The 19,611-nt window shown below is 37.2% G+C and overlaps 1 protein-coding gene across 1 annotated transcript in view; it reads left to right on the top strand.

The window, feature by feature from the left end:
- Positions 1 to 19,611, top strand: part of CABCOCO1 (ciliary associated calcium binding coiled-coil 1) — a 227,785-nt gene that overhangs the window by 176,419 nt on the left and 31,755 nt on the right. Inside the window, exons 3-6 of the mRNA XM_018085428.1 lie at positions 7,331 to 7,551; positions 10,787 to 10,956; positions 14,062 to 14,206; positions 18,327 to 18,396. Coding sequence (XP_017940917.1) covers positions 7,331 to 7,551; positions 10,787 to 10,956; positions 14,062 to 14,206; positions 18,327 to 18,396 — 606 coding nt within the window. The remainder of the gene's footprint in view (positions 1 to 7,330; positions 7,552 to 10,786; positions 10,957 to 14,061; positions 14,207 to 18,326; positions 18,397 to 19,611) is intronic.

The raw sequence follows: 19,611 nt of genomic DNA, 5'->3' as shown, positions 1-19,611 counted from the left end.
GCGCCCCCTCAGGGTCCGTGTGTGTCGTGTTAAAGTGTCTGTGCTGAGCTGTAACGTGGGCGGGGGTCTGCAGCACATCCCTTGCGAGGAGGGACTGTGGGGGCTGGGCTGTTTAGTCTAGACAGGAGAAGGCTGAAAGTACGTGTTGCACGCTCTTCGGTGGTGCCCAGCGACAGGACGAGGAGCCACGGCCGAAGACCAAAACACAAGAAGTTCCACCTCAACACGAGGAAGAACTTCTGTACATCGAGGGTGGCAGAGCACTGGAACAGGCTGCCCCGGGAGGGTGTGGAGTCTCCTTCTGGAGACGTTCCAAACCCACCTGGACACGTTCCTGTGTCACCTGCTGCAGGTGACCCTGCCTTGGCAGGGGGGTTGGACTGAATGAGCTCCAGAGGTCCCTTCCAACTCGCACTATTCTGTGATTCCGTGTAAAAATGCAGCATATATGTGTGTGTGTGTGTTTACTTATATGTATATATATATATCTGTCTATATCAGTGATGGTGGTAGCACCACTGGAATAACAGATTTAGGAAGGGGAAGAAGAAAACCCACAACAGCAGATCAAAGAGAGGGGTTAGAATATGTGAGAGAAAGAACTCTGCAGACAGCAAGGCCAGTGCAGAAGGAGGGGCAGGAGGTGCTCCAGGAGCTGGAAGAGAGATTCTCCTGCAGCCTGTGGTGAATGAAGACCATGATGAGGCAGCTGTGTCCCTGCAGCTCACGGAGGTTACAGGGGAGCAGATGCCCGTGTTGAAGCAGTTCACGGAGGACTGTCCCCCGTGGGAGGGACCCCATGCTGGAGTAGGTTGGAGGATGAGGAGGCAGCAGGGTCAGAGACAACATTTGATGAACTGAGTGCAACCACCATACCCTGTTCCCCTGTGCTGCTGAGGAAAAAAGATTAGGAAAATTGGATGTGAAGTTGAGCTTGAAAATAAAGGAGGGGTGGGGGGAAGGTGTTTTGACATTTAGTTTTTATTTCTTATTATCCTACTCTGATTTCATTGGTAATAAATTGAATTTTTTTCTACCCAAGCTGTGTCTGTTTTGCCAGTGATGGTAACTGATGAGTTTCCCTGTCCTTATCTCGACACCCAAGCCTTTTGTTATATTCCCTCTCCTCTGTTCAGCTGAGGAGGGGGCTGACAGAGAGGCTTTATTGGGCACCTGATATCTAGCTTGGGTCAAACCACCACACTTGGCTTATTCATGGTATTAGGAGTATCCTAATTTTTGATTGTTGGGGGAAAGGCATATGGTTTCCCTACAGAGAGACTGAGGGAGTGGAAGCAAGCTCACACCTTCCTTCCAGCAATATGACGGTTGTATTTCTCACCTTTCATTGCTTTAGGTAATTGAAGTCATCTAGAGAATTTTGCAAATCTGCAATGTTCACATTAATATTTGCTTTTTTTTTTTTTAGCTATTCTTCAGCCTCCATTTTTTTTTCCTGTTTTCTTTTTTGTCTTGATTGCAGAGGTGTGGTTTCTGACAGGCAACTCATCTCATGCTGAACATCAGGAGATGTCAGAATAAAAGTTATTCCTCTCAAGAACGCATGAGGTGTTGCATCAGCTCAGAATTTCTTTCTCAAGCCTCTCTATATAGTTGTAGCAACTACAAGATAATTTTCTTCTGGTTGAACTGCTTTGTTGTCTTAGATGGCCAAGAATTTACTGTGGCTGTTGTGGGAGTGATTAACCACCTTCAGCCAGTGTCATGGTTGTGTCTTTGTCAGTACAAAAGCTTAACGTTTAGGTTTCCTTAAATAAATAAATCCTCTTCCATGTGAAATGTGTTTTAAAGTATTCTAAATGCTTTATGAAAAATATATGTATCTTTCACAATGCTCTCTGTTAGTGTTCTCTGTAAATATTTTGGCAGTTGGAACAGCGTAACACTGGGGTAATGCAGTCAGATCACAGTAAAAGGATACAGGGTGTACTGGATGGGAAATGACAGGCTGTCAAAAATATATTGTACATCTGTTTGAAATGTACCACTGAAATATTTGTCGTTTTTACTTCATGGCTTTATAAAAGGAATCTTTAGAGGAATTCAGTGAACATTTTTTTTTCTTCACGTATTTTCTGTTCCTTATGTATTGAAGTTTGTTCTATGCACATCAGCTTACTTTTATGATATTTCCTTCTATCCTTTATGATTTGTTTTATTGTAAACTCTGTGGAAGTCTGTGTTTTTATAAATTACATTACATAGTCTCCAGTTTTGGCTGAAGTTAGCTTGGCATGGTCTATATGTAAGCTGTAGGGAGCATCAATTCTGTCACTATTTTTTTAATATTGTTTCTTAGATCTTGAGACAATTCCTTTTGATTTAAATTTAATATTTTTATAATTGTTCTGACTTGTAATGAGTTTCAGCCAAAAGCAGAGTAGAAAAATCTGAGTCCTGATCTTAGCAAGTCTTGCTGCTGCTTTATTTTTAACCACATTTTTTCCAATAAGTGGTCTGCAGCTGTGAAAACATCAGTAAAATTTAATGTCATCATACATTTGGTCAACCATAAATCTTGACGTTTGGACTGTGTGAAATTTCTGAAACATATTTTGTTATTAAAAGGACACTGTCAGAGTCTGTTGTTTAAAATGGTCCTCTGAAAGCTTTCCTTGCATATAGGTTTTATCTCTTGCATTTGACACATCTGCATATTTCCTCTTTTGAAGGTAATTGAAATTAGTATTACTATTTTTATTTCCTCATTTGTTTGACAATAAAAGAAATGTTTATGACTAAAAATAGCAACTATTGATTTTAACTTCCTGTTGTGGGAGGGGACAAGTGGGGCCTTTTTAAAACAAACAGGAACAGGGAATGTGTTTCTTTTTCTGCCTTTAACTATTTATGTAGACAGCTTCAAGATTTTCTGCTGCTACTGAAGCACTTGACAGCTTGATAACAAAATGTGTATAATAATACAAATAACAGCCTGTGTTGCTGGTGTGGTTTGGTTTGTTTTTTTTCATTCCCATTTTGATTAAAGTTGTAACTGATATACAACACTCTCTCAGGGTACATCTGCACTGCTGTCAGCCGTGTTGCTCAGGCAGAGGTAGCTGAGGCAGCTTTACGTGAACAACTGGAAAGTGCCTTGCTGAGGCAGCAGAGCTCAGTCCAGCCTAATTTTCCCTGGTAGGGTGAGGACAGGAGGATCTTGGGTTCCTCACACTTCAGATATTTGCTATAATTTAAGAGATTTGGTAAGCTGTTCATTTGTGTGTGTACTTTTGGAAGTCATGTCTTTGCAAAGCGTGGTTGTTGTATTTTCAAACACATGCAATTGTTACCTTCATCTGCTGCAGAGGGCTCATCCCAAACGACAAGCTTAATTTTCTTCAGGAGGTCTGGTGCTCATTTCCATTGCTGTGTTTCAAGGTTTTACCACTCTGGAAAGGCTCTCACCAAAACTGCAGGTAGTGGGGCATTCTTCCTAGGCAGGGATGACTAACTAAGGGTGGGAGTTTGGAGAGTTCTCTCCCACCCTCCTAAACACAGAGGTATTTTTCAATTTGCTGTTTAACTACATCACTCTGCTGATGATATTTTCTACTTCGTGGTGGCTCATGAACATGGGCTGAGAGATTCAAGGAGGATCTTTTTTTTTTTTTTTGTTGTAGAATGTCTGGTTTGGTATCTTGATTTGATGCTGTTGACAAGGGATGCCCAAAGCATTTGGAGTAATGTATTGGACAGCCAGAAGCATATTATACATTCAGAACAACTAAAAAGCCTTCGAAGGAAAAGAAAACAGTAACAAATAGTTCTCTAGTAGCAGTCTGTATTTAAATAGGCTGAGTCTACTGCTGGGAATGTGTACTGCTAGGATTGGTTTAGGAGTTTTTCTCCTGACACATGAAGATAGTATTACCAGAATTAACTCACCTTGAATTACCTCAATCAGTCACTACAGTTAACAGTAAAATGAATGGTAAATTCTTTGACACCAGTGAATGTGTATAAAAAATAGCTTCTCTTCAGATTTTCAGTTGTGGTTAAAGGCAGCAATCAAAAGACAAAACAGTGTTAAATCAAAATAATTGTAACCTTTTAGTCATGTGTCTGTGGAGGTTCTGCTCAAACAAACTTTCCACAAGCATGAGATTGTTAAATGATTTATGGACTTTCAATACTTTTTTAAATTACGGAAACATTGATAATTTAAAAAATTTAATTTTCTAAATAATGTGCTTTCTCTCCCATAGTTCCTTATTGGTTGTTTGTAACAGTATTTCTTCTTATCTGATACCTGTGCTGGTTGTAGCGAGAGTGGTGCCCCTACCCCATCCTTATCATGAGTAGTAACAAAGAATATAATGCATTGGTGGGAATGTTGCTGCTGAGAATGTTGTTCCAGGCTCTAGGGGATTAAATGGTTCATGGGAAGCTTCCCCTTGCCCTGTAAACTGTTGGGGTTTGATGTGCAGATTGCAGAGCCTTATCTGCAACACGAGTCACAACAGCTTGCCTGTCTCTTCAGTTTAAACTGCAAACTTTAGCTGGTCAAAGAGTGTGTTTCTAGTGCTAGAGGACCTTTATATGTGTAGCAAGAGATTATAGGGGACTGAGTGCAAGGCATGTGGAGTTATTTTTAAATTAATTTTTATAATCATACATAGCTTATATATTGCTGTAATACCACACTACAGACTAAGACTAAAGCAGCAGGTCCTTCTGGCCATTTGTAATGCACAGAATGAGGTGACCCTCAACATCAGGCTGTAAGGTGTGTTGGGCCTGTGGATACCACGTGGGTTAGAAAGCTGCCTGCTTTAGTAAGCCAGGTACATATGGGGGGGGGACAGGAGAAAATTCCTCTTTTCTAGCATGGATGTTAACTGATACCTGAGGAATTAGTTTGGATAAGATTCTTGGAAGTTGTTTTACAGAATATTCCATCTTTTAGCTACTAACCTGTTCCTTATGATATGAGATTTAAACAGTGGGAGGAGAAAAAAGACTTTTGATGCACCTCTACAGGGTACTGCTGTGATCTTGAATGGTGGAGAAGCATTGTGCAGGTGGTGGAGAATGTTATGGGAAGGTCTTAGTTGTTGTCACACCTGGCTGTAACCACAGAAGGGTTGCTGGAAGATACCTTGATGCGATTAAAAATACTGTGCCTTGAACTTTTTTATGCTTTTCTTTCTGATACAGTGCTAAGTTAATCATTCTATGCTGATAAAGTGAATCTGGGGTGATACTTGTAAAATTTTGCCTTATAAAGTAGACAACATCAGTAAGCTGTTGACTGACTGACCAGTAGTATGTCATTTATATAGCTGTGGTCCTTATAAATACTAAAGCATCCTATGTATTGAACATCCTCAGAGAAAGAGATGGATGGGTATTAATTCAGTTTCCAAAACATCTATATCAGTTATTCTTTTAATTCGGCTCTCATGGCTTCTTAAAAAATCTCATGTTTTACAGGTTTCTAACAGCACTGGTTGCTTCAGAAAAAATTCATATTTTTTCTAGTTATTAAAAAATGTCTTTCAATAATTGTGTAATATTAGCATGTAGAGCTGTTGTTTTTCCCTCACTAGGGCATGTAGCTTCAATTATGTCAATGTTACGGACTGTAGGAGTACTTCTTTTCATGCTGCATGAAATACTACTAATAAAACAAAAGCAAAATAATGTCATGCTCTTAACTATCTGAAGGAAGCCTTCTTTTATTCCACTGCTGTTGTTCTGATGAGACATTGTATCTGAGACTGACTTGTTTACAGTAGGGAAACAATAATTTTTCATATTGAAGTACATGTGTAAGTACTCTAGTACTTAATTAGAGGGGGGGAAAACCTTGTCTGTCCACTGAATGTTCTTTGTTGCTCTCACTGTTTCATCAGTTCAAATGTGGTTTTTCAGCTAGTCCCGTGGCTTTCAGTATGTCTTGCAGTTCAGCAGCAGCAGGGGGAGTAGTGTAGCTTTATTTGGGGGCTCTCCTTGACCAGCACTACAGTGAGTTGATTATTAGCCCAGAGCAGTGCTGGTCAGGCTCAAAATCAGTGCATGTCAGGAAATCTTCTCCTTCGCTCTCCCTAGGTGAGCTGGAAGCAGGATTCTGCAAGCTTTGCCTTGTTGCCCATCTCTAAAGCCCAAGTCCTGCAGATTAGAAGTTTACCTGCTACAAGCAAATAGTGATCAGGTGTTCATGTGGTCAGGCCAGTCAGACTCCCCTCATGAGACTGGAAGGGATTTTGGGACATGCACTGGCTCACCTGTTTGCTCAGAGCAGGGCCAGCACCAAGTGCAGACCAGGACTTTGTCCAGTTTTGCCTTGAAAACCTGCAAGGGTGGAGATTCCTTCACCTTTCTGGCTTACCTGTTCTAATGCTTCATTATTTCCATAGTGAAAGATTTTTCCTAACCCTGTGCCATTGTAGGTCCCTTTCAACTAAAATAGTCCATTCTATGACCGTTGTCCCTTGTTCCCCTGCCATGCACCTCTCTGGAGGTGCCTCATCTCACATTTTATAATGTGCTTTGACACCTCGCTTTGTCACCTACATATTCTATTGAGAAACAGTTTTCATTTTTTTCTACTGTTTTATGTATTTCATAGATTTCTTACTGAAATCTCTGCTCAGATTTTTTTGGTCAGTGACCACACAAAATAAAATATCATCAAATATTCCTGTTTTATGAAAGACCATGTGCTCAGTTTATTATCCCCTGTAACATGTACATCCTCGTATTTCCTATAAGGAACTGCCTTCTGTATTACAAATACACTGAGCTTCCCTGTAACAGTAGTGTCAGATCCTTGTGTGGGTATCATTCCATTGCAGCAAATGTCTTGGGCTTTTTTTTGGCTAGGGGTGGAGTCAGTGCAGAGAGCAAATTTGAAAATGCAATCAAGTACAGGGTAGAGAGCAAATAGCATGGTAATACATGTGTATTCTCATATGTTAAGGAGAAACCAATTTTAAAATTTAATTATTGTGCAATCTAGTATCATGTTGGTCAAATTTAGATTCATGGATTTTTTTGCACCTTTAGATCTCTGTTGTTTTTACTCGCAAGTTAATTTAATCTTGTGCTGCACATAATATGTCACTGTGTTCCCATATGAATTTAAGATAAAAATAGTATTTTCCATGTATCAGCCCAGTTTTTCTCTAGTGAGAATGTGTTAAGGTATTGTGTTACTGCCATGTAGTTGTAACTGTCTTACATTTTTGGCATTTGTTGAATTAAGCCCTTGCATACTTCCTCGCTATAAAAATGTTATTTAGGTAAGTTACTGACATAATAAAATAAATATTTTAAAATTATATTCCTATATACATGTTTGTAGGAAGAAGACCAAGATCAGGATGCCATAGGTGAAAAGGCAGAAGACCAAGATCAGGGTGCAGTAGGTGGAAAGGAAGACCAAGATCAAGATGCCATACGTGGAGAGGAAGAAGACCAAGATCAGGGTGCCATAGGTGGGCAGGAAGAGAAAGAGAATAAGCCATTTCTTTCTCTTTCTCAAATTACTGCTTTGTTAGAAGAAAATCTGGAAGGAGTTGAAAAGTAAGTAGCAATGACAACAATGCTAGGAGCAGTATAATAATGAAATAAAAATTACAGTCTATTTGTTAGATTTCTTTTGTGATGGTTATTAGTGTTTAATTGTTCACTTAATTCATTAATTTTAATAAGATTCACGAAAGATGGAACAAATACTGCTGATCTCTGTTTTACTGTATTTCCTATATCTCTTCATTTTGCTTTGACTCCTTTTTTTTCCACTTGTATTTCACATTGATGTACTTTCTGAATGTACAACAGCTTTAAATATGCTGTAAATGAATTACTAAGGTGTAAATAAGAACAGGTCAATACTGAGCTTTTTTTTTTTTAATGAGTCACACTTGGTAACTTTTTTGCTAAAACATTTAATATTCTCTACTGTAACATGAGTTACTGAAAAATCAAAAAGGTCTTAAAAGTTCAGAAAGGGATGGAAACCTTAAGAAGGTATTAGTAGGTCCCCATTATGGTGCACTGGGGAAAGAGGAGGCAGCCAAAGACTTTTGATGTAAGCCAATCTTGTCTTTCCTGTAGCAACACTCTCCCTTGTTATTAGTGTTTAATAGCAGCTAAATTTAGGAGACCAGGAGTTTAGCCTAAGACTCTGAGCTTATATTTAAAGATGGAACTTTTCAGAAGTGCTGGAATTATTTAGGGGTGCTTGTGTCTGCTAGCAAATTCTTAGTGCATTGAAAGCCAAAGGGCTGGGCCACTGGTCTAGTTTGGGAAGGAAGGGGTGGAGGGAGATATAAAATCCAAGTTTGTTCCTCTTGATAGGTAACCATTTAACAGAGATTAAAATATTATTCCTGAAATATATTGTGTTCCTCCTATTTGTCACTATTCTGAGGAAAAACAAAGGTCTTTTCTGGAATTCTGTTTGGTTTTTTTTAAAGAAAACTGGAAAGAAAATTTGCTACTGTCAAATAATAATAATACAAAAATTCTTTCCTTTCCTGTTTTCTCTTGCACAATAGGTCTCTTTAAATATAGAGGAGACTGAAGTGTACAACTCACTGGAGACTAAAATGTGCTTAACAACACGATTCATTGTGAAACTTTCTCATTAAGAGTGTAAAGAAAAGCACTGAAAGATCATAGTCTCTTATTCTCAGCTGATCACATATATGTTTACTGTACAAGGGGAATGTAAAGTACATACTACATCTGACTGAAAAGAGGATAGTTACAGGGTATTTTATGCACTTTAAGCAGTTTAGCAGCAGCATTAAAATTTTGTTCACCACAGTGCATCGTGTCTATTCGCAATAGCAGTTTGAAGGTCTCAGCTAAGGTTAGAAAATCAGAATAGATCCCATTCAGTAGGAGAATTTTGATGGCCTGCATTCCCATCTGTCAGGGAGTTTTATACCACTATCCATCTCCGTACAATTTGAGCACCTTCCTTGAAGAAGGAAAAATCAGTCAGGGTAACTAGGAAATCCAACTACCCCATTACTTCCCAATCATGTACAGACACTGTTGTCAGTGACATGCCTTACAGAATATTTAAAAGATGAGTTCTGGCGTTGTTAGCAGAATAAGAGAAAATCTAAATCCCTGAGAAGCTCTGATTATGAAAACACAGAGTTGGCAGAAGCTTCAGAAAGAGAGGATATGGACTGTTTCAAACGTTGGAAAGTTCAGCTGGCCACGTTCCACTTCTATTTCAGGACACAGTTAAGTGTTTTTAACCGACTTGCATGTGTGCAGCCGTACAAATTTGTCATGGAGAACAAAGGAATACATGTTTTAAACAAAACTGATTGGATTATATGCTTTACTCTGTTAGCTATTGAGGCTTTAATTAAAAAAAGAAACTCATCTTATTTGACAGTGTATCTGTACTGTCTCCGTGAAACCCCTGAAAATCTAATGGTTCCCTATCAGTAGGTCTAGGATTAATGTCCTTCTTAGGAAGGAATGAGAAGGGGGGGAGGTTGGGAGGACTTTGCTTTTTTACAGGGGACTAGAAATTGTGGTCACTGGCACCTGGATCATCAGGTATAGTTAAGAAGCCAGGAATTGCTTTAATGTAAAACTAAACTACCTGAGATATGGCTTAAGTTGTACTGGAAGAACTGAAGAAAGGTCCCAGCCCCAGTCCCCTCTCTTCTTGTGGAAAAATGTGTGCAGTTATTATAAAAGACATAACTAATTCTGTGTTTGGATAGAGTAGACATAAATGTGTCAGCAACACATGTGGCCTCCTACATGGGAGCATATTTTTTCATAAATTTTGCATGTTAAAGTAACTGGAAAAATTTTCATCATGTGCCAGTAAAATAGGATGAGGCTCTTTTGACCTCATGTCTTGACCATTATGAAAGTACAATTTAATTTCTAAATATTTTAACTACTTTTGGTATGTATATATTATAATATTTGCATTAATTTTCAAATGTAATTTTTCTTCAGAGGAAAACTAATCTTGAAATGGAAACCTTGAAACAAAAACATGATCTTATTATTACTGTAAAACTATCTCAAACTGAAAGAATGGTAGTAGAAAGTAGAGACTAATTGTTTCATTTCATCCCACAAACAACTTCCTGATGAAAGAGATTTTTCTCTGAGATTTTCAGTGTATTTCTCTTCAGTTTTGTATTGCTATTATTCTTGTTCTTTCATTAGTCATATCATAACATTTAAATAGTGTCTGCTGAAACCTGTAGGTCGTTGTTTTTTGCAGCAGATATGCCCTCTGATCATAAATGTTTGTATCTAGAAATTGATGTACCTAAGTTCAAGAAATGATGTATGCTATAAATAATAATGGCCAGTCTTTGCGAACGAAGATTTGGGAAAGGTCTTTACCCTTCGAGCCTGCGCAGTGGATTTTTTAGGTGAGACACAGTGTGTGCTGAACTGAGCCCACCCTTTAATCCTGAGGTTCATCTGCTGGGGCTGAGCCAGCTTGGACAGTGGCAGCGAGGTCCTCAGGACGTAGGTTTGTTTAGAGTGACCTTCTCTTAGATGGATGGCCTTACAGGGCTGACGGGCTCCATCTGCCCGGGGGAGTTTCCCTGACTGGGAATCGAACCTGGGCCGCAGCGGTGAGAGTGCTGCATCCTAACCACCAGACCACCAGGGGTCCCCCGATGTATGCTATGTACATATAAATAATATAGTAAATAATAATAACAAATATTATGGATACAATTGCAAGCAGACTAAGTTAATCTTTGGCACCTATGTTTTTTAATTTCATTATGTTGCTTTTTTTTTTTTTTAGAATGTTGGAAGAATTTCTGAATTTTACACAATTAAAGACATCTTGGAGAAAAGCTGTTTTAATAGATTATTACAGTGTGGGATTTTTGTGGGCTAAAGAAATGAACTTCAGTCTTACACAGCTCTCAGAATTCATGGAACTATTAAATTTCATCTTGGAGAACATCAGTGGTAAGTATAATTAAGAACTGTAAAATAAATATCTGAAATGGAAGGCAAGAATGTTTTCCAGTCATTGTAATAAAGCTATATTTAATTACAAGTAATTGTAAAATTATTTATTTTCCTCCTGAATGTTGGCATGCTAGACCTTGTGCCTGAAAATAATACTTATTGGCAGATGTTAAAACTTTCATTAGAGAAAACTGTAGTCTTTTGAGCAGAATATCCCTCATTCTTTGTTTGTACAGTATGTGGTACAAATGGGCCAGGTCCTGAAGAGACCTTTTCTTTGCTAAGGTAAAATAAATAATAATTACAGTAGCGTGAGAGCAAGGAGCTCCTAAATTCCAATTCCAGCTGTCTCAGTGACTGACTCACTGTAGCCTTGGGCACATTTCTCTGCTGTTTGAGATATTCAGTCCATCCTGTAGCATTACAGTGGGTGAATTACATTTATTTTATCCTTGGAGGTCAACTCGCAGGCAGCTTTCTATATGGCAAATGCTGCACTTCTGGCACAGAACGTGTGTTAACTAACAGTGGTGAGGAAGTAAACTGGCATCGCTGCGGAGGATGAAAAATGACAATGAAGGGGCTGGAACTCCTGTGGCTATGAGGAAATTTGCAACCAGGCTTGTAGCTTGGGTCTAGTGGGAATGAGAGAACTTGAAAAAAATGGTAGCAGTGTCCTCTAAAACCTTCTTTTTCAGAGATCCTAATGCTTGCTTAACATTCACTTTGAAGGTGATTATGTTGAGAAAAGCCCATCCCAGAGGAAGAATGAAAGGACTCAGCAGTTCCATTCAAAGAGAAGGCAAATATTTAAAATCAAGCTCATAACACTTATTATACTCTTTCATTGTAATTTAGTTCAAGGGCCTTTCTGACTTGGAATTTTGACAGAACATGTACGTGCTTTATGATAATTGGAATTCCAGTTGTCCTTCCTGTCTACAATGAGAAAGTATCTTAACATATGCTAACTATATTACTGTAACAATGGGGAAGAATGGAAACCTGTCAGAAATTAGTTTTATGAGGCTGTGTAATGCATGTGTATGCGACAGGCTGGTAGCACAACCAATTATTAAAGCTGACTGATGTTTTTCAGGAATGTGATCTTAGCTGCATAAAGCTTTGCCAAACTTTAACTCTTTAAGATGAAATTTTCCATGGCATTGTCTGCCTCGGATTAGTTTTTATACATAAAATTGCAACCGATCCTGTTCAATGGGCTTGCAGACAGAGGCTGTGGGGAAAAAAAAGTATTTTGTGTCTTTTTTTTTTTTTTTTAACGGCTCTAATACCCCTGTGCTTTGAGGTAAAGACATAAGTTTTGGCAAGCAAAGGTTGTGAATTTGCTTTTTGCTATTCCTGTGAAAATCCATTTGGATTTGGCTAAAATACATGGGGTTTAGGGAAAGAAAATGCAGTTTTTAAGTGCTTACAGGAGTGTTATATTTTCTTCACAGCTAAGTTCCCCGAATAATCCATTTTATAAAATACACTGTAGTCCAGGGCTGAGATGAATTTTCTTGTATTTACTGTTCTCAACTGGTGCAAGTTTCAAGACCAAACATTTCAATTAAGAGCAAAACTCTAATGTCTTCTATATTAATGACCCTTTACTTTCCCTTCCCTGCACTGGAAACAAGCAGCCTGGAGAATTAAACTGATTTGTCCCTAATAGCAAGACTGGCATGGAGCAGGAGGAATGGATTTAGAGGAAGGTAGTGGAAGTGCATTTAAGGCTGGTAAAGGAGAAAGGAAAACTGGAGGCTTTGGTAGATTGGGAGCCAGAATGAGTTACACGATTTGATTCCTCTTCCGTACATTGAGAGTAGAGTGCTCCTTACCTCACAGACGTACTGTGAGAGTCTTCCAGAGGGAGGTAGTTGGGGTTGAAAATCAGGTATGCAGAGGAAAGAGAAAATTTGGATGAGCTGGCAACAGATTTGGGTCTGGGTGATCCTGTTCTGTAGCTTTACTTCCCTACAAAGGGCAGTATTTCTGGTTCTATTGCTCCTCCTTGTTTCCTATGGCTTCTATTTCCTCCACATTCTCTGCATTTCTTTCTTGTCCCTTCCATTATGGTTATTTATATTGTGCTGCTTCTCTTACTGAAAACTGAGGTGAAGTTTTCAGGCCTTTGATTACTGTACCACTAAAGGGCAAAACTATAAAGAACAAAAGTCTTGTAAGTCTTCTAATTTGTTTTCTGTACAAAGAACCAAGGAGTGTATCAGTAGAGACTTAAAACAGTAATGAAAATAAATCTATTTAACCACTGGTGGATATTTCCCCATTTTTTGCTGTAGATTTTTTAGATAAAAAACGAAAAAATAAATTTTGTTCGAAGTTTTGTTTTTTAAACTCCCTGTGGTTTTAGTGATGGCAGACACTGTGTGCAAATCAGAAAGATGAATCCTTTCTTTTTATATGTTCAGCAGACACTGATATATTTCAGATTTTCCTCTTTGTCGAGACAGTTATCAAACAGAACTTAAATTCTAATTCAAAACTGCTTTGGCATTTAGTTTTGATTTCCAGGGTAAAAAAGTAAAGTAAGTATCTGTTCTGGAGAGGTGCAAAAATATCTTAAGTTTGATGATACATGGAGGGTATTATGCATATTCATGTTTAATTATGACTGTAAGCACTTAAGAAAAAAGTGGTTGCACTTTTTAATATTTGTTTCTGTATTAATGGGTTATGTTTTAAGGGGCATGGTCAGAAGAATAATATTTTACAATACATAAACAGTAGTAAATTTATTTTAAAGATAAAACGTACCCTGCACCTCAAATTTTCGTATCATTCTGCCTGTGGTTATCTCTGTATAGGTAAGAGGCCAAGCTGTACTGTCTTGAACACCCATTATTATGATCCTTCTGTTATGAAGGAAAGTTGGTGATTTTGTGATGGAATTTTAATGGACACACTGTTGATGAGAATAATGGCAACAGAGAGAGGTGTTTGACTGCTGTTGCTTTTTAAGTTGTCACATCTCATAACTAAAACTTCAAGAAGTCTTATAATTAAAATGGGCCAAAAAATCCCACCCCACCCTGTCATATTCATACATAGATTTTATTCTTTGGGATTACTTTGCAGACAAACATATGACCTTAGGAGATAATTTAAAAGAACTGGAAAGAGCAATGGCTAAAATAGGAGAAACTGATTCAGAACAAGGAGGTGACTTGAATTTCTTCAGCATTGAGCAAGGCAAAGCAATCATTGATTACTTCATTAACAGGTATTTATTTCTACAGAATCTGTTATTTCTTATTTAAGTAATATAACATAGTGGGGAAATTACTGATAAAATTATTGTTGATATTATTAAATATCAAATCATGAAATAATTCACATATTAAAAATTATTATTAAATTGCTGTTATTTAACTGGATATGTTCCTACTGTGCCAACATACTGCACAGATCAAACCTCAAACCATTAAAAAGAAGAGAGAATATGCAAGTAGCAGTAAAGATGTAGCCTCAGATGTCAAAGCCCAGAAAATAAATTTAGACTGGAAGTTTATCAAACTGTAAGATTCTGCTGAAAATATTCCTTCTGGGTTTTGTTTTGAGTAATAAAAGGAAACCATTAAAATGGTATATAGAGAATATTCTTGGTTTGTTTTTAAAGCATGCTACTTTTAAATTCTATCTGAATAGAATTTTAGGTCTTGTCTATAACTCTAGAGTATTTGTCTGGCCTTGGCAGCTGTAGTGGACTTCTTAAGTGATTTGAAGTTTTTTACTTTACAGAAGTAAAACTTAAGGCTACAATCATATGAGTCATAAAAATGTTGCATTTCAAAATCAGCAAAAGTTTAGTATCTCCATGAAAATGTTTCATGACAGAGACACAGAAAGAGATGCTAACAGCAGTAATTCAGTTGTTTATCTGAGAAGAATACTAAGAGTCTGATAGCACCTCTCTATGTAAAGTTTTTACTATATAGTAACGTGTACAGATGAATCTCCACTGAGATTCCACGTTTAAGTCAGTGACTATATTCACACACCACTGTTTCCAGTATATGATGGAGAGAGTGGTTCTCCAGCTCTTTTATCACCCATGAATGTCAGGGGGCAAGGACAAGAAAATAAGGATGTTGCTCTTGTAATATGTGCTCATACCTGTCCTGCATCTGTAGCCCTTCAGCCCATTTTTTTACCTGAATGGTGGTTAGGGGGGGATTTGTGGCAGATGGGCATAAAAACTGAGTAAGATATAACTCATCCATACATAGATTTGTTGGGAATTTTCAGACCGTTCTTTTGCTAGGAAAAGTTTAACATGTCAAAGAGGGGTTTTTTTAGAGTGTTTTCCTGAATGCAGAAAAGTATTTCCTCTTGAAGACAGGCAAAAATATTAGGATAGTTGTGAGCCTTTCAGTTTATAGTACTCGGATTCAGACAGGAGATTTAAACCCATCACAGGCGATTTGTCTTACAATTGGCTATAAAGTTTGTCTCTTTCTCCTGCTCTCTGATTTTTTTCTTTTGCTTCTTTTTCATGGAAAATACGAAAAAACTTCAGGTTCTTCCCTTATGAAATGGGAACATCTCTTTAAATCTCAAATTTCTGTAGTCAAGGCAAAACCATGTCCTGCCAAGTACTAGCCCTAAACTAAAAGGAAACTTGGCATTTGAGATGCCTCAACTCAACTTCTTTTACTTCTCCCTTCCTGTCTGTGTCTTTTGTGTATTTATATGGAACAAATGTTCTCTCCAAATAGCATGTCTATAGCTCTTTTGTAAATTATCCATTGAGAGATATCTTGTCCATGAAGTAATTCCTTCACAGTCACAAGAATTTCATCCGAGAGATTAGGTGCTCCATCCTTCTACCACCAAAGTATTAACTGGGCAGGAATACAATCAAGCCACAAGATTTTTGCAGCAGAATGGTATTTTGGCTGCCAGATTTGTGTTTGTATGTTCAAACCACTCACTTTATTACAAATGTGTGCTGTTGCAAGGTCATGGATATACACACATACACTGAAATGTGTTGTGTATGTCCAGTTTATGCTCTCCATTATTTCAGTCATTGGAATATTTTTTCCCAAATAGGAATGGAATCAGCAAACTTACATGGGTGTACTTTGAACTTTGTGAACTGAAAAGTAGGTTGACTGAGTTTTATTACAATTCAAATTAATGTATCATTTCAACATTTTTTCTTGTTTTATTTTAAATGATAGGCCTATAGCTTTTTTTTTCCATTCAAGACACTATGACATGTTGTAGTTCAGATCACATTTTTACAGATGAGTTCTAAACCCGTGAGATTTATAATGGAAACAGAGACAAATGCTTAACTACATTGGCACAAACTGTGCAGCAACTATAATGACACCTTCAGGTTTGGTGGAAGGTGACAGTTATCATCTTTTTATCTTGTCTCCTTGGGCAAACACACATCAACATAGCTCTTGACATTTTCTTTCAGGAAGCAGTGGAGCTGGGGAAATATGTCATTGTTAATCACCTTCAGATTCTCGTATGACATCATAAAAGGGTCTATTCTTAATCTTACTTACACAAGCAAAATTTTTTTTATGTAATTGCTAAAAACACTGGTATGGAATTTTTTAATTGTTTGTAACAGATAGAAACAAAAAAACATTTTCTATTATATTGTTAAAAGAAAGAAAACTACAGTATTTTTTCAAAACAAACACTGATGTATAATTTACATGATTTGATGTAAAGAGTGTTAGATGGAGGAATTCTTTCCTTGATACAGGATTAAGGGTGCCAGGTTGAACAGAGTTCTGTTTAAAAATAAAGACATAAAATTCAGAAATGCCAAATATAATTACTTGTATTTTGGGGGGATATTATAAATTATTTGTACCTGTAACATAATCTATTAAGAATATCATAATACATTTGGAGGGGAAGGGGAAAAGACCTGATTTTTAGGTGCTGTAAATCTGACTCATTTCCAAACCACTGGAATAAGTAAAAGAAAAAAGTCTGAAAAGCTATTTTCTGTCAGTGCAGTTGGAGAGATGTATGTCATATTTCTTGTGTGTCTGTGATGTTCATAAAATATTTTGTTGTCTTTTTTTCAAATAGTCCCTGTTAAAATTTTGCCAAATAATAGCTGTGTACGTGAGGGGACATGTATTTCCGTAAATTGGTGTGAGTCATTTCCAGGTTAAGTCCTGAAGACTGTTTAAACATAATTTCTATATCCACTGAAACATGTCAAGAATTCTTTGGTGAAGTGCTGCAATAAAAAGGTACTGCAAATGAAATGGCAAATATTGTAATAACTTAATTAATTGCCGGTGTGTTTTGGGTTTGGGAAGGGAGCCTGTAGCTGACGGTAGCCAAACTTCTTATGCAGGCCTTGCAGGTACCAAGGCAAGAGGCATTGCTGACCCACTGATAGCTCTCTTAAGAGAAGAACCTGTGTCCTGTCACTAGCCAGAAAGCACAGGAACCACTTAACAGATGTTCCCTGCAAATATTGCTGTAGTTTTCATGGATACATCAGGCAGGAGTGTGATAAATTCTTGGAATCGTCCTTCAGCCTGAACTTGCTATGAAATCATAGAGCTATGTTTTAAATTGTATGCCAAAATGATGTGACAGAAGCCAGAAGTTCTCTATCATGATTTTAAGAGGAGAAGTAATTGTAACAGATGGACTGTGACAAACGAAACCTTTGATTAAACAAAATGCCATATCATTGATCATTAGAAAAGGAAACAAGGAAAATTATTTAAAACACGTGAAAAGGAAAGCCATACATGTTTTAAGGAAGATAAATACTTTGGACCATTGAGAAAGTCTATTTAAAGTTACTTCTGTTGTAATACACAAAACTGCTGTGTGTCAATCTAGTTTTTTAGTTTGTCTTTGAGGAAATAGTAAGCTGATTTTGCAAGGTGACCTTGAGAGAATAAATTATTCCATTCTTTATTGTTTTGGTGTTCTAAGATCAAACTTGCTCCCTGGACTGGCAGCCCATCCCAGAATCTGAAAGTTGATTTGGCTTTGTTTCCCTCTTGTCTGCTGTTGCTGATATTAAAGGCATAAGTATCCTGGTGAGAAGTGTTTCAGGAATTACTTTTTTCAGAATAGAACTTTGTCTTCTTAGAGTTCAATTCTGTAAGGACTAAGTGGATGTATTTTTAAGTATCATACTGCATTTTCTACAGCCATGTCATAGTATATTCTGCAAACTAAATATGCGGTGTGTTGTACCTGAAGTTAAACAACGGTTTCTTTTTAGAATTTAGAGTATTACCATGCTGGAGGGTAACCCTTAGTTTAACAAAATTTGTAATATTTTTTTCTTTCCAAAGATTTACAACTGTAATAGTCCGTATTCTCTTGTTTTTCAGCTTATTTAAATACTATAGAGTGTATGAGTTCCTCTTCCAGCATCCTAGAGGACTTGAGTTAAGTGATGAGGTGAGTCATTTATATAGATGGAACCCATTATGCAGAGTTACTTAATGAGTGCAGCCTGGCATATGTTTTATATTGCTCAAAGCAACTTCACGTCAACATTACTACGTTATTAACGTAAAATGGCTGATTAAAGAACACAAGTTAGATGTTTTGATCCTCGTATTCAAGATTAATTTTGGATTTCAAAAAGGTGTAAATGCACTGCTTGGTTAAGCTGTTAGTTGTGTTAAATCAGGAACACTTTTGTGTATGTATTTATAAGTTGATGCATGTAATTTGAATTAGCAACGCATGAGTCTGGTTCTATTTTAAAACCAGCAATCAAAATCAGAAAAGGTTGTGTACCAAGCCCAGTCTGACCACAACCCTAATATTTATGTATGCATGTGTATGTACAGAGTTTGGTTTCTGCTGTAGCCACAACAGTTAATTATACTGGCTGTAAAGAAACAAGCGAGCTAGAAATTGAGCATTTTGAAAGCATTCAGTTAATAGCAGTGAGGTGGTTTGACTGTAAACTTTGTCATGTATTCTGACTTGCATGTGAAAAAATACATAGGAAAATGTGTTGAAGCAGGATGTGACCTTTAATCAAATAGACAGATTCAATTAATCAAATAAACCTTTCTTTAGCCTCACTGTGCCTTTTGAGGATATATGTTACAATACATTGAAAAAGATTTACATTTTAAATTTGTATTAGGAGACAACCGATTGCTCAGAGAGGCACAGTAGTGAAATTTTTTTGATGGCACTTATCTTTTAGCTTATCAGTACGCAGTGAAGTTAAAATTAATGCACTGAAAAATTTTTTTTATGCTTTGAGCTGGTGGTTGGACTCCATAAATGATGTGGGATAATTTCTTTCTGTGTTGCTTTTAAATAGCCATATTATAAAAAAGGACTTTTCTTGACGTGGATTTGGAAATTTTTCTTATGATTTCTAAGGTGGGCTAAAATTCCAACTATGATGCAATCGGTGACTAAACTGTCAATACACAGGTGGAGCAGGATTTAAGAATTACTATATTAGAGTGGGTGTTTTATATAGCTAATCAGATCAATGGGTGGTTAGCACTTCCTAACTGGTAAAATTGATTTTAATGAAGCTTTGATTAAGTAATTCTTGTGTAAATTTGGGTAATGTATCGTATCAGTTTTAAACTAGTGTAAAAGAAACATCTCTGTGTTTTCTTAAAACCCATTTGTGGTGGG

Source organism: Manacus vitellinus, unplaced genomic scaffold (genome assembly GCF_001715985.3).
Source record: "Manacus vitellinus isolate BGI_N305 unplaced genomic scaffold, ASM171598v3 scaffold_80_pilon, whole genome shotgun sequence".
In the NCBI taxonomy this organism is placed as follows: Eukaryota; Metazoa; Chordata; class Aves; order Passeriformes; family Pipridae; genus Manacus; species Manacus vitellinus.
This window is presented reverse-complemented; position numbering and strand designations above follow the sequence as displayed.